At 47.3% G+C, this 15,273-nt stretch overlaps 1 protein-coding gene across 1 annotated transcript in view; it reads right to left on the reverse strand.

The window, feature by feature from the left end:
* The window catches only part of SCAF4 (SR-related CTD associated factor 4), a gene marked incomplete at its 3' end in the record, with an annotated part of 191,281 nt that overhangs the window by 127,204 nt on the left and 48,804 nt on the right, over positions 1-15,273 (reverse strand). The window contains exons 7-8 of the mRNA XM_082246363.1: positions 1,565-1,720; positions 1,381-1,478 (exon numbers count right to left, since the gene is read on the reverse strand). Of these exons, the coding sequence (XP_082102489.1) occupies positions 1,381-1,478; positions 1,565-1,720 (254 nt within the window). The remainder of the gene's footprint in view (positions 1-1,380; positions 1,479-1,564; positions 1,721-15,273) is intronic.

Consider the following 15,273-nt stretch of genomic DNA (forward strand, 5'->3'; position numbering starts at 1 on the left):
TCCTGAGAATCCATTGCTCAAGATTACAAAACAGTGCAAGAAAGTTTGAACTGCCCCTTTAAGATCGCTGCGGAGTGCGCAGCCCACCGCTACAGCGACAAAGACCCCCAAGCAGGAGAAGAAAAAACTGAGCCAGAAGCGACAATACAAAGATATTGAGAGCGATAACCTGCAGAACCGGCAGAGTGTTGCCACCGATGTCCTGCTTCAGAGAAAAAGGAAGTGCTGCTAGAGTAGGTTGAACTTATAGGCTGCATGACTCAGGGAAAATGGCTGCCCCATAGGATTGCATGGAAGGCTCCGCCAAAATGGCCGCCAGACTAGCGGTCGGAACGATCGTTCTGCTACCGCAAAATGGCGGCGGATGTCGCCAAAACAGCATGTAGTATTGCCCAGAGAAGCCAAACATGCCTGCCCACACCTAAAATGGCGGACCGTGCGGATTTACCCCGCCGCGGCCGCCACACACACACAGTCTGCACCCCCAACAAGCACCGAAGTGACACAGGTAAGGGGACCCCCAATAACATACAGCACCGCATCGCATGCACAATCGATCCCCGCATCAGGGAGTCACACAGGCACAGACATGGAGGACACACAGCAACACAGGACTGCCACCCCAGACAGAGGCCCCACACAGAAGTACTTACCTGTACCAGATGGCGTGGGGTGCCTCTATTAACGGAAAGCCGCTGTCCTCATCTGACAGGGAGTTCCGTTAGCCAGGGACATGACACTGCAGCATCGCAGATGTGTCCTGTGAGGTAGCCACCTCACGGCTGCATCCCTGCTGCGAACAGGGATGGGTCGTTCATAGTGCCAGGACGAACCACGGCTGAAAGCTCGATGGCGGGCTGGGGGTCCATCTAACCCTCTGCCCTGGAGAACCAGGGCGGTCAGTCCGAATCCCAGCACCGCATGATCCATCTTCTTCCGAAGAGTGGACTAAAAACTAAAAGCTGACAAAATAAACAGCTAGTAAAGTAAGAAAAAACTGACATTTTCAAAGAAAATCAAATAAAAGATTAGATAGGCTGAGACTGTAGCCCCAGCACAGGGAAGCCTGACTACTCCTGACGCTAGGCAGAATAAAAATGAGTTGAGAGTGGTCACTGCAGGGGGGTATTGACCAGATGGGACAGTCCCCATGGGTGTGTATATGCAAATGCCTTTGTTCTTTTGACTAAGTCTTTATGCCTAGCTACTCCTGCGGAGCGGAAGTCAATACCCAACAGTGATGACTTGGAGGCGGCGGCGACTGTGGGAGGACGTAAGAGAAAACCTGAAGCTTTGCAATCACTAAGCTTTACTACTCTTCCTTGAGTCTGGCATATTAGGTGTCAGAGGATCCAAAGTTACGGATGTCTGTTTACTTACAATGGAGGCTGTAAAGGTGGTGGAGTGAGACTGGGCACATCTTTCTTTGGCTCATCAGCTGCTTCAGGTTCATCGTCATAATCAAATCTGTCCAGCAACTGTAAAAGACAAAACCCATGCTTGTAGAAAAAGGACATAAAAGGGCAGATAAAAACCCTACCATAAACTTCTATGAAGTAATCACCTTATCTAGAGTACTTTTCCGTTCTGTCTGATGAGGCTGCTGTGGTTGAGTATTCATTTGACAAGTAATTGACTGTACTTGGGAATATATATTTTCTTCAATAACTGGAGACTGTGGCTTCGGAGGTTGCTGGAAAGTCTGAAGAATCTGCTGAAGCTGTAAAAAAAAAAAAAAAAAAATTGTACATCAATAGAAATATTACATTAAGAATTTGGAACGTGCCTAGTCATTACCTTTACTTAAAACAGTATAATGCAAGTTTAAAAAATGTAGACAAAAAAATAAATAAAAAGGAGTAAGGGCTCAGACGAGTGCTGAGACCTGTCCTCCATGCTGAGCCAGCCACATTTTGCTGCGTGTGCATCTACCTTGGAGCTGTGCAGGCAGCCCAAAGAAGTGGCTGCAAATGTATCTGCATGGACACATTAAAATTTGACATATGAGCCTGCGCAGTTACGAGGTGGCTACACACCTAGGAAAAACGTGGCTCAGCACAGAGAATGTCTCAGCTTTAGCACACTAATAATACAAGCTACTCATAAATTAGCTATTTAAAGGGTTACTAAACTCACAACAGTAAAATCAATCTGTATATGCAGTAACGCATGCTTGATATACTCACTGTGGAATCTAAGGGGTTAATCCCTTGCATTGTGTAAAATGGGATTTTTTGTACATACCGTAAAATCAATTTCTCTGAGTTCGACTGACACAGCGCTCCATAAATCATAACTAATGGATTATATTGCCTCCTCCAGGAGTAGAACTAGAACACCTGACTACGCCCATGGGCCATCCTCAGCTGGTATATAATCCCCCTCTCTGCTCTAGGTAATCAGTTTAGTTGCACTGGTGGCGGCCCTGCAGTCCTTAGTGTCCCGTCGAACTCAAAGAAATGGATTTTACGGTAAGTTCAAATACACCATTTTCTCTTTCATTCATCGATTGGCACAGCGCTCCATAAATCATAGCTAGTGGGACGTCCAAAAGGAAAATGGGGTGGGGAAAAAAAACCCAAGGCTAAACATAAAAGCCCTTACCAGAACACAGGAGCCCCGTCTGAAAAATAAAGGTTTAAAGAAAAAAAAACACCCTTCAAGAGGTAACAGCCCAAAACTTTGCGTGCAAAAGAAGCATCTGCACATGCCAAAGTATCTACCTTAAAGAATTTTGTAAAGGTATGCATGCATGACCAAGTGGCCGCTTTGCAAACCTGCGATATTGAAGGCCCAAGAAGCACTGAGTAGAATGTGCCGTGACAGGGAAAGGTGGAACCTGACCTTTAATGGAATAGGCCTGAGTCATCGTCTGTCTGATCCATCTGGAGATGGTAGCCGAAAAAGCGGCCAGCCCTTTTCTTGGTCCGTCCGTAAACACAAAAGCTGAGTCTGACCTCCGAAAAAAACTCAGTAACTGCCAGATGCACCCCAATCGCACAAACCAAGGTATGCAAAGCAAATTCCTTGGGATGAGCCGGCTTGGGACAAAAGGAAAGCAACACAATGTCCTCATTCAAATGGAAGTCCGACAACTTTGGGCAGGAATGATGGACAGGGACGAACAACCACATTATCCCTATGGACCACTAAATGGGGACTGCGACAGGATAATGTCGCAGATTCCGATACCCTGCAGGCCGAGATAATAGCCACCATGGATGTCACCTTCTGGGAAAACGTAGGCAAGGAAAGCTCCCGAATATCCTCAAATGGAGGTATCTGTAGAACCAAAAGTACTAAATTTAAATCCCCTGGCGGCAAAAGAGACCGTACAGGTGGAGCCACATCGAACCCCCTGAATGAAGGTATGAACTAAAGAGCACGTTGCTAGGGGTTGCTGAAAGAAGATTGTCAAGCCAGACACCTGGCCCTTGATGGTACTTAAGTCTAACTTCTGATTAATGCCTTGTTGAAGAAAAGTTAAGATCAGAGTCACAGAAAAATATCGAGGATGAGTGCCAATCGACTCGCACCAAGAAATGTACGCTTTCCACAAACGATGGTATCTTGCTGGAAGACGAATTCATCGCCTTCACCATAGTAGGGATCACTGATTCAGACAGACATCAATCCCTCAGTACCTGGCTTTCAATATCTAAGCCATTAAAGCAGAATGGTAGATAAACCTTGGGACAACTGGTCTTCTCTGAAAGGAAGCCCCCAAGGGACGTTTACAGCCACCAGGATGATTGGAAGATCCTTGCTCTGGTCTCCTCGCAGGAGCTGCGGAAGAAGCCTTAGCGGAGGATGATACTGGCCTTACTGTGGCCCTGGGATGCCTGCGGACACCGTGACCTCGAGATGAACTTTGGTATTCTTCTGTGGAGCCGAACCTGCTATAGGAGCTGCATGTAAGACTGTGGAAAAAAAGAAAATGTCTTGAAGGTGGATATCACCAGACTCAGAACTTGTATGCAAAATGGGAGAGAGAACTATCTGTGTGACAGCAGCTGGTGAATCAAGGCCTGTGGTCCCTGAAGTTTGTGAAGAGGAAGGACCACCTTGATCAGAAAGAATCAGACCTAGGTAAATCAATTCTTTGGACAGGCATGGGGGGGGGGGGGGGACCTTCAGTAGTTCAGACATCACCTGAACCTTTGCAGGGATTCAATTCTCACAAGGAGACTAAGGATCCAAAAAAAAAAAAAACCCTGAAAAAAAAGGAACACACTGTCCCCCTTTCTGGGTACCCTCAAAAGAAACATTTTGCGGATCTCCTTGAGAAGAGAGAGTCCACGGGCCGGAAACCAGCGAAGATGTCCTCCCACCCCAATAATGGGCGAGGGCAGGCCATCATGCTGAAGAAGTTCTGTCTGCTGGTCTGGGGAAGCTAGCTTTAGGCTTACCAGACCAAGATTGCTTGGAACCTTCCGGGGAAGAATTAAAAGATTTCCCTTATTCTCCGTCCCAGAAGCACAACATTTTCTATGGGCTGAGAAGGAGGGCCCCCCGTCTGCTACAAGGCTCCTTCCCGTTCCTTGACTGTGGCAGGAAGGTACTCTTCCCTCCCATGATACCCTTAATGATGTCACCCAGGGTAGCCCCAAACAAGTGATCTTGAAAGAGCAAATCCATGAGGGCTCTTAGAGGCTTGGTCTGCGGACTAAGCCACACAGCATGCGCATAATCACCACCGCTGAAACAAAGTTTGGACAGCACAGGAGCTGTATCCAAAGAAATGTACAATTTCCATGTACGATGATATACAGTGCCTTGCGTAAGTATTCGGCCCCCTTGAACTTTGCGGCCTTTTGCGACATTTCAGGCTTCAAACAAAGATATAAAACTGTAATTTTTTGTGAAAAATCAACAAAAAGTGGGACACAATCATGAAGTGGAACGAAATTTATTGGATATTTCAAACTTTGTTAAATAAAAAACTGAAAAATTGGGCGTGCAAAATTATTCAGCCCCTTTACTTTCAGTGCAGCAAACTCTCTTTAGAAGTTTAGTGAGGATCTCTGAATGATCCAATGTTGACCTAAATGACTAATGATGATAAATAGAATCCACCTGTGTGTAATCAAGTCTCCGTATAAATGCACCTGCACTGTGATAGTCTCAGAAGTCCGTTTAAAGCGCAGAGAGCATCATGAAGAACAAGGAACACACCAGGCAGGTCCGAAATACTGTTGTGGAGAAGTTTAAAGCCGGATTTGGATACAAAAAGATTTCCCAAGCTTTAAACATCCCAAGGAGCACTGTGCAAGCGATAATATTGAAATGGAAGGAATATCAAACCACTGCAAATCTACGAAGACCTGGCCGTCCCTCTAAACTTTCAGCTCATACAAGGAGAAGACTGATCAGAGATGCAGCCAAGAGGCCCATGATCACTCTGGATGAACTGCAGAGATCTACAGCTGAGGTGGGAGACTCTGTCCATAACAGTCAAAGCAAATCTGGCCTTTATGGAAGCGTGGCAAGAAGAAAGCCATTTCTTAAAAGATATCCATAAAAAGTGTCGTTTAAAGTTTGCCACAAGCCACCTGGGAGACACACCAAACATGTGGAAGAAGGTGCTCTGGTCAGATGAAACCAAAATCAAACTTTTTGGCAACAATGCAAAACGTTATGTTTGGCGTAAAAGCAACACAGCTCATCACCCTGAACACACCATCCCCACTGTCAAACATGGTGGTGGCAGCATCATGTTTTGGGCCTGCTTTTCTTCAGCAGGGACAGGGAAGATGGTTAAAATTGATGGGAAGATGGATGGAGCCAAATACAGAACCATTCTGGAAGAAAACCTGATGGAGTCTGCAAAAGACCTGAGATGGAGATTTGTCTTCCAACAAGACAATGATCCAAAACGAAGCAAAATCTACAATGGAATGGTTCACAAATAAACATATCCAGGTGTTAGAATGGCCAAGTCAAAGTCCAGACCTGAATCCAATCGAGAATCTGTGGAAAAAACTGAAAACTGCTGTTTACAAACGCTCTCCATCCAACCTCACTGAGCTCGAGCTGTTTTGCAAGGAGGAATGGGCAAAAAGTTCAGTCTCTCGATGTGCAAAACTGATAGAGACATACCCCAAACGACTTACAGCTGTAATCGCAGCAAAAGGTGGCGCTACAAAGTATTAACTTAAGGGGGCTGAATAATTTTGCACGCCCAATTTTTCAGTTTTTTATTTGTTAAAAAAGTTTGAAATATCCAATAAATTTCGTTCCACTTCAAGATGGTTTGCCACTTGTTGATTCTTCACAAAAAAATTACAGTTTTATATCTTTATGTTTGAAGCCTAAAATGTGGCTAAAGGTAGCAAAGTTCAAGGGGGCCAAATACTTCGCAAGGCACTGTATATTCCTAGAAGTCGACTTCCTAGCCTTCAACATCTTAGGAATCACGTAGTCAGAAAGCCCTCTATCTCTCAACACCTGACTTTCAACAGTCATGCCGTTAAAGCCAGCTACTGTAAAGCAGGATGGAAGAATGGACCTTGAGACAACATATCTTCCCTGAGAGGAAATCTCCAAGGAGCATCGGCGACCAACCTTACTAGGTCTGCATACCAAGACCGGCGAGACCAGTCTGGAGCCACAAGAATGGCTGGAATCCCTTCCACCTCTATCCTGCACAGAAGCCTAGGCAGGAGTTTCAAGGGAGGAAAGGCAAAAATTAGCCAATACGGACCCCAAGGGGCCACCAGAGCGTCTCTGGCATCGGCCAGAGAATCTCGAGACCTGGCTACGAATCTCTGAACCTTCTTGAGGCGAGAAGCAAACAGATCTACCTCAGGAGTCCCCCACCAAAAACACAGGAGATGAAACACCTCCGGGTGCAGGGACCACTCCCCTTGATCCAACACCTGACGACTCAGGTAATCCGCTTGACAGTTCTCCACACCTGGAATGTGCACAGTAGATAGGGCTGGAATAAATTTTTCTGCCTAAGCCAGAATTTCGGCCCCCTCTTTGGCTGCCAAGACACTCTTGGTGCCCCCCTGGTGATTGATGTAAGCCACAGCCGTGGCGTTGTCTGATTGAATCTAAACTGAACAATCTTGCAGACGAGCCATCCAATGGCTCAGACAAAGCTTTATTGCTCTGAGCTCCAAAACATTTATCTGTAGTTTTGACTCTTCCATCGTCCAGGTACCCTGGGCACAGAGCTTCCCCAGCACCCCGCCCCAGCCCAATAGGCTGGCGTCCGTGGTCACCACAGTCCAAAACAACAGAAGGAAGGACTTGCCCTGGCATAGTGCTGGAGACTGGATCCACCGCAACAGAGCAGACCTTGTGTTGTGGCTTAACCGAATCAAAGAGTCCAAGGACTTTTGATCCTTTTCCATTTGACAAGAATCTCCCTTTGCAAAGGTCTGATATGGAACTGAGCAAACAGAACCGCCTCGGAGGTTGATACCATCAGACCCAAGGCCCGCATGCCAACTCAGAGGACAGATTGTTGGCCAACAACAAACGGATCGCCTCCTGCAACGTTTGCAGCTTGTCCGGGGAAATTGGCCAAGGCTGAATCCAGAGTCAAGCCCAGATAACCTGGTCTCAAGGCAGGTGTCAGCGCATATTTCTTGAAATTAATATTCCAACCGAAATCCTGCAGTTTTGACAGTGACCGTCAGATCCCCCAAAAAGACTGGAGAGTCCGCTCAACAGGAGATCGTCTTAAGTACCCCAGTACCGCAATCCCCTGCTGGTGCAGCAATGCCAATACCAGTGCAAAGACCTTGGTAAACACTCTAGGAGCTGAGGCGAGACCAAAGGGCAGCAATGCCAATATCGGTGCAAAGACCTTGGTAAACACTCTATGAGCTGAGGCGAGACCAAAGGGTAACGCCACTAATTGATAATGCTCCCCTGCGACCGCAAAGCTAAGAAACCGCTGGTGTCCAACGTAAATAGGGATGTGTAGATATGCATCCTTGATATCTATGGAGGCTAAGTCTCCCTGGTGCAGCAACGCCACCATCTTGCGGATGGATTCCATCGGAAACCTCTGTACCCGCACAAAGTGGTTCACGGCCTTGAGATCCAGGATGGGACGCACCTTGCCTTCCTTCCTGGGCACGGTGAAATGGTTTGAATAAAACCCTTGAAAATGTTCCTGAGAAGGAACCAGTACAATCACTCCTTGCGACAGCAAATCGTGTACTGCCCCTCACAAGTCCCTTAACCGGAATGGGGATAGCTGAAGATTGGATGGGAAGAACCTGTCCGATGGGCGAGACCGGAACTTGATCTTGTACCCAGATCGGATCAGTTTGTAAACCCATTTGTCTTGAATCAAGGAGGTCCAGGGTTCCAGAAAGAAACGAAGATGTCCCCCCCAACCCAGAATCAGGTGAGGGCGCCCCTTCATGCAGACGAGGACTTGTCTGCAGGTCCAGATTGGCCATTTTTGCTTTCCCCAGAACCCTGGTACTGCTAGGCAGAAGTGCTAAACCCTACACCTCTGTTCCGCCCGTTATATTTTGTGTAAAAGGGCTGTTTGATCCTGTCTTCCCTACTTCCACAGTCCCAATCTATCTCCTGATAGAACAGAGCCGTGGGGGCACTTTGCACATGCTCAGTTTGGTGTGTATTGCTTGAGAGCTTTTGTTTTTTCTTTGGGAGGGTGCATGTGATTGGCACCGGGCCAATATGCCCTCTAGACAGAGGGTCAGGAGTCCTGCAGCCTCTTAGGACAGAGTAGAAAGAAGACTCCTCCTACAAGCTTTAAAAAGACACTGACCGAAGTCACAAGACAGCTATATACTGCTGATGAGAAAAGGTATTTAGCAGTTTATATTTACTAAAATAATTGAATTTCCATATACTGTGGGAGATCAGATATAGTAAATGCAGGGTCCTGGGGCTAGTAACACTAAGCTTAGAGCCCTTTCACATGGCCTTCCCAATCAGGTCTGCAAAAAAAAAAAAAAAAAAAAAAAACAGGTGGACCCAATCTGAAGGCCCATAGAGCCTTATAGACTTGAGTCTTTTTACACCTGGCCGACCATAAAGCTGACAGATGTCTGCTCTATAGATGTCCGTTCTATAGAAACGGAAACAAGCATGGATGTGACATCCGGCCCGCTCCGATCAGCTCACAGATCCCCTGGGAATCTGCCTTGTGTGAAAGGGGCCTTAAATGATAAAATGGATATTACTGCACATAACAAGAACCTTGTACACAAAGATTTAGTGTATGTGTATTTAGGGCTGGGCGATTTTGCCTAAAAAAAAAATCTTTGATTTTTAAAGAAAAATTCGAGTTTCGATTCGATTTTTTTTCCAATGTCCAATGCCCCAGTAACCGGCCACCTTTTAGTTTGAAACAATTTTTTTTTTTTCAAACTCGAGTTTTTTGTAAAATTGTTTTTTTTCGCCTTTTTCCGCCTTGTGCAGCCAGCCCCCGCGTAACTACACACACCCTGGGGCTCCAGCCAGCTCCTAGTCCGCCGCACAGGAACCGAACTCCCCAGTAACGGACCACCGCCGCGCCTGGATGTGACGTCAGCTGCGGGCGGTGCGTCTGTGACCCTATCGACTTAACTGGATTGGGAGAACCATTTGTGGTTTCAGTTCCATCGCGTGCAGCAAGGAATTGTAAGGAGCAGCAAGTGTGGGCAGGAATTTGGCCTAGCACCTACCATGCGAAGCCTAAGACCGTGAACCTGGAGCAAGGCAGTCATGGAGGAGTGTCTGATGAGGAGAAGTTAAGAATTGGCAGTTACATGTGCAGGGCTGTGGAAGCTGCACAGTTGAACCAGGCTAGAGGAGGGAAGGGTGTTGGCGCTGTTGTGGTTGATCGAGAAAGTGGCAAAGTTTTGGCAGTGGGGACTGATCAAACTGGAGAAAAGGGAGAACCACTGCTTCATGCTTGTATGGTGGCAATAGACATGGTGGCACGCCAACAAGGAGGAGGTGCATATGAATGCCTCGGACTGAAAATTGAACAACCCAAAAAGCACAGTGTAACCAAAAAGGATGGGGAACAAATAGGGGATGAGGGGGAGAGTCGGAAGCGCACACAAGAGAACAGTGGCCAGTGTACTGGAGAGCTGCCATACCTATGTACTGGGTATGAGGGGCTGCGGCGTGCTGTGATAGGTACAGAGAACTCCCTGGCCTGGATGTGACGTCAGCTGCCGGGAGAGGAAGCGGGCGGTGCATCTGTACAGGCCAGGGGCTGTGATACCCTATCACAGCCCCTGGCCTGTACAGACGCACCGCCAGCTTCCTCTCCCAGCAGCTGACGTCACATCCAGGCCGGGAGTTCTCTGTACCTATCACAGCACGCCGCAGCCCCTGTACAGACGCACCGCCCGCAGCTGACGTTACATCCAGGCGGTGGTCCGTTACTGGGGGAGTTCGGCGAAAAAAAAAAAATTGTAGAAAAAAACTCGAGTTTGAAAAAAAAAAAAATCGTTTCAAACTAAAAAAATCGATAAATCGATTAATTGCCCAGCCCAGCTGTGTGTATATATATATATATATATATATATATATATATATATATATTTTTTTTTTAGCTGTCCATGATTCAGCTTGAAATTACACTGTACTCATACAGTGCTACACAAAGGGATCAGTGAAGCCTAAATATTGAGTTCTAGAAAGAAAAAAAAAAAAAAAAAAAGGAAATTGCTAAACTGAAATGCAGTTTGCCAATTCTTAGATGTGGCAGCTGCATTTTTTTTAGGCTCTTATGTTCACGTGGGGATTCAGCCAGTATTTCAACAAAGCAAGCTGTCCAGCAAATTATAGCAGTTGGAGAGTTGAGACAAACCATTTACCACTGACGAGTGCTTACATCAGTCTTTACTTGTGTAAAATCTTTATCCAAAGAAAAAAAAAAAAAAAAAAAGGTGCGGTAATTGCTTAAAAAGGGTTAGCTAGTTTGATTTGTTTGTGTATCTAAATCTGCCACACTGCCCTCCCCCAAGACGGACAATGCTGCTTTCCTAGTCCAGTTTGTAGACATTCTAATACAGGAGGTGTGTAAGGCTGGATCACCAGGTTAAAAGGGAAGACAAAAAAAAAAAAAAAAAGAAAATAAATATACAGCCACTGCTTTAACTGACTGGTACACAGCAAAATAAATGGATTTTTGTAAAATCTTACCGTAAAATCCTTTTCTCTTAGCTCATTGACAGACGTAGTCCTCGGTGATACAGCACCTTCGGGTTATGTTGCCTCCACAGGAGTAGGACTAGACAGGAAATAAAATGCTCTGGCCACACCCTAGGGGCAGTCCCAGAGGGTATATCCTCTCTCTCTCTGCCTCAGCAAATCAGTTATGTCATAAAAGCAGTCTTTAGAGAATTTAACCCAACCCAAAAAAACAGAGGGGCGGGTACTACGTCTGTCAATGAGCTAAGAGAAAAGGATTTTACGGTAAGATTTTACAAAAATCCATTTTTCTCTATCGCTCATTGACAGACGTAGTCCTCGGTGATACAGCACCTTCGGGAAGTCCCAGAGCAGTATCACAAATGAGGGGTGGGAAAATGGAAATCAAATCCAAATCTAGAAGGCCCAACCGGTGCCAACTAGAAGTTTACAATGCTCATCCTTAATGATGAGACTCAACAAAAAAATTTTCAAACAGAAAAAAACCCTCGAGGTAGACCACCGGTCTCCTCAAATTGCGGCCTGCAAAACCTTGCGGCCAAATGAGGCATCCGCCGATGCCATCACATCAATTTTATAAAATTTTGTAAAGGTATGTACCGACGACCAGGTGGCCGCTTTACATACCTGGACCACTGACGCCTGATGGCGAAAGGCCCAGGAAGTACTGAGCGCTCGAGTGAAGTGCGCCCTAACAGGGAACGGAGGATTCCGACCCTTAATAGAATAAGCCTGTACCACCGTCTGACTGATCCATGTAGATATGGTCGCGGCAGACACAAGCAACCCCCTTCAAGGGCTATCCGTGATCACAAAAAGTGAGTCCGTCTTACGAAAACCACTTTAGGAAGGAAGGATGGATTCGGAAGAAGAACCACCTTATCCCTATGAACCACCAGATCTGGGGAACGACAGGATAATGCGGCCAGTTCTGACACCCTGCGTAGAGAAGTAATGGCCACCAAGAAGGCCACCTTCTGGGAATGTAAGCAAGGGAATCTCCCTAATATCTTCAAAGAGAAGTTTCTGAAGAACAGACCACATTAAATTAAGATACCAGGCGGTAAGGGTGCGCGCACTGGCGGAGCCAGATGTCGCACCCCCTGGATGAAATTCCGCACCAAGGAATGATTAGCCAAAGGTTTCTTGAAAGAAGATTGCCAACGCCGAAAACCTGACCCTTGATCGTGCTCAAGGATAGTTTCTGCTCAACCCCTTGTTGCAGACAGACCAAAATTCGGGTCACCGAATAGGTATGTGGGGAAAATCCAATAGATTCACACCATGCAATATAAGACTTCCATGTGCTGGAAGTCGCTTTCCTTGCTTTAACTGGAGGTAGGAATAACTGAAGCTGACACTCCCTTGTCCTTCAGTACCTGGGTCTCAATGGCCAGGCCATTAAGCCAGCGACTGTAAAGCAAGATGGAAGATCGGTCCCTGAGACCGCAAATCCTCCCTGAGAGGAAGTCTCCAAGGAGCGTCCGCGACTAGCCTCGCCAAGTCGGCGTACCAGGCTTGACGAGGTCAATCCAGAATTTCCAGAATAACTGGAATTCCCTCCACCTCTATCCTGCGAAGAAGTTCCCGCAGCAACTTGAGAGGATGGAAGGCATGCCGTAGCTGATACTGCCCCCACGGGGCGATCAGCGTTTCTGCTGCGTCCGCTAGAGGATCGTGGCACGAGCTACAAACCTCCGCACCTTCCTGTTAGGCCAAGGTGCCAACAGATCCACATCCGGGATGTCCCAATGAAGGGACAGCTAGGGAAAAAACCTCTGGATGAAGAGGCCATATGCGATTGGATCCGAATCGGGCTGCTCTAGAGCTGCTCGATCCAGTAAATCAGACAAAATCTGATCGCTCTCAATTCCGATACCCTTATTGGTAATCTGGATACTATCGGAAGAAATGACTTCCCCTGGTTGAGCATCGGAGACTTCCTGGTCCGCTCGCTCAACCGGATCCGATTGTCCAGGGAATCGGAATTCTGATTCCATTAAAAAAGAATCTCCTTCAGGAGAATTCGGGTATGAGACTGGGTATACGGTACTGCCTCTAAGAAGGCCACCATCAGTCCCAGCCAATTGACGGACAGCAACATCCGAATCGTTGACTGAACCTTCTGGAGTTTCCCAGCAAGGAGAAACTCTCTTGCCCAGCATGTATCCAACCTTAGGCCCAGATAGTTCAGTCTCCTGGTGGGAACCAGGGATGATCTTTGGGAAAGCGAAAAAACGCTGATGTCCTGCGATGATGGGGATATAAAGATAGGCATCCTATATGTCTATGGACGCCAGGAAATCTCTTTTATGCAGGGAGGCCACCACTGTACGGATGGACTCTATTTCTTCCCAAGTCCAGATTTGGACGCACCTTGCCCTCTTTCCTGGGCATTGTGAATAGGTTCGAATAGAACCCCTGAAACCGTTCAATGTTAGAAGGGCAGAATCGCACCGGTGGAAGTGATCGAAACTCGATCCTGTGTCCTCCAGAAACCGGTGAAGACATCCCCCCCCCACCCCAGAGATGGGTAGGGGCGCATCAGGCTATATTCTTCAGGCTTGGCTGAGCCGGACTCTTTGTTTACCCGACCAGCGCCCTTTGAAACCCCTCTAAAGGGGCTTTGGAGGGTTTCGCCTTATCGCCCGCCCTCGCGGAACGAACAACTCTATATGAGCAGAAAAGGAAGGTCCTCGTTAGTTACGAGGTCTTTTTATCCTAACAGTCTGTGGCAAGACAGCAGGTGGTACCGTCTATCCTATAAAGAGGAATTCCTCAAACGGATAGCACCTAGCCATGCGTTTGGAAATAACAGGGGTTCGTTTCAAAACGACCCCATTTGGGTAAAGGAAAATCCTTCGCCCTTTTGGTAGGCTAACAAGTACCAAAAAGGAATCTCAGTCTCAGCTACCTCTGCCGGTGTAACCTCAAGACTAAAGGTTTCCCGGACGGACACAACTAGTGCATCCACCACTCTTGTGCTATGGCGGAGGCAGAAACGTGCTCCTCGCTGCTGAGGAGATATTACCTGAGACAACAGCCCCCTAAGAGGGACCTGCAACTGCATTGACCAGTTCCGAATCCGTATCTGAAGTATCTGATAAACAATAGGGGTAGGCGGGGGTCGCTACTTGACCCCCGTCCCTGACAGGCCACCTCCACCCGGGATACCAAAGACTCCAAAATTGCCGATAATGCATTAAAACACAAGTGGGGTACTGGAGGGTCCTGCGGCCACCTTGAGGGGATCAGGTGGGGATACCTATGCGGCAGGGTCAATGATTATACAAGACACTTGCCAGCGACAAAAAATGACAAAGTAAAAAAAAACTTTTTTTTTTTGTCCCCCAGTCGCAACAGCGCCCCTCAGTGTTACCTGCCTTTTTGGACCCCACAGAGAGAGAGACAGACCCCAAGGCTCATCCCTGATGCACAGAAGTTTTCATCAGCTTGCTCAGTGCTTGTCTTGTTACAGACAGGAAGTCTTTGGCCCTATTTCCTGGGTAAAAGAGGCGGCTCTGCCCCTTAACACGCCTGCCGGCTCCTCCCCCTGGCTCCATGAGGTGTTTGAGTCACCTCAAACATGGCCGCCCCCATGCTGGAGACACGAGGCTACACCAAAATGGCGGCCTCGTGCGATCTACCAGACAATGGTGGCGGCCTGCACAGAATAGCGGCATGTCTGCAGAAGGATCTCGGCCTCACAACCCTTCACCCTCATGGTGGTCAGCGTGGTCGGAGGTACCGGACCCTAGCGGGCCGTATGCGGACCGCTGCTTAGCTGGAGGAATGATCTGGAATGCAGTATACATGTATAGACATCGCCCTGTGGCTACTGACAGGTAGGATACCTTATACTATCACAGTAAAGTTCTAGTACTGCCACTGACTACAATCATTTACACATCTTTACAATTAGATTGTCAGCTCCCAAACCAAGCCTCCTGGCTTCTTGTACACAAAAATCACACTCAATTAGGGGGATCTGTGACATGTTGTAGGATAGAGGGGAACCCATCCTTACCATTACAGAGAGGGGCCCGCGTTCACCACAAGACCAGTCAGGGGGAAAGGGGGAACATACTACTCACCATACCGGAACCAGGCGGGCGCCAACTCCTGACAGTA

This window comes from Pelophylax lessonae (assembly GCF_965119305.1).
Source record: "Pelophylax lessonae genome assembly, chromosome: 2".
NCBI lineage: Eukaryota > Metazoa > Chordata > Amphibia > Anura > Ranidae > Pelophylax > Pelophylax lessonae.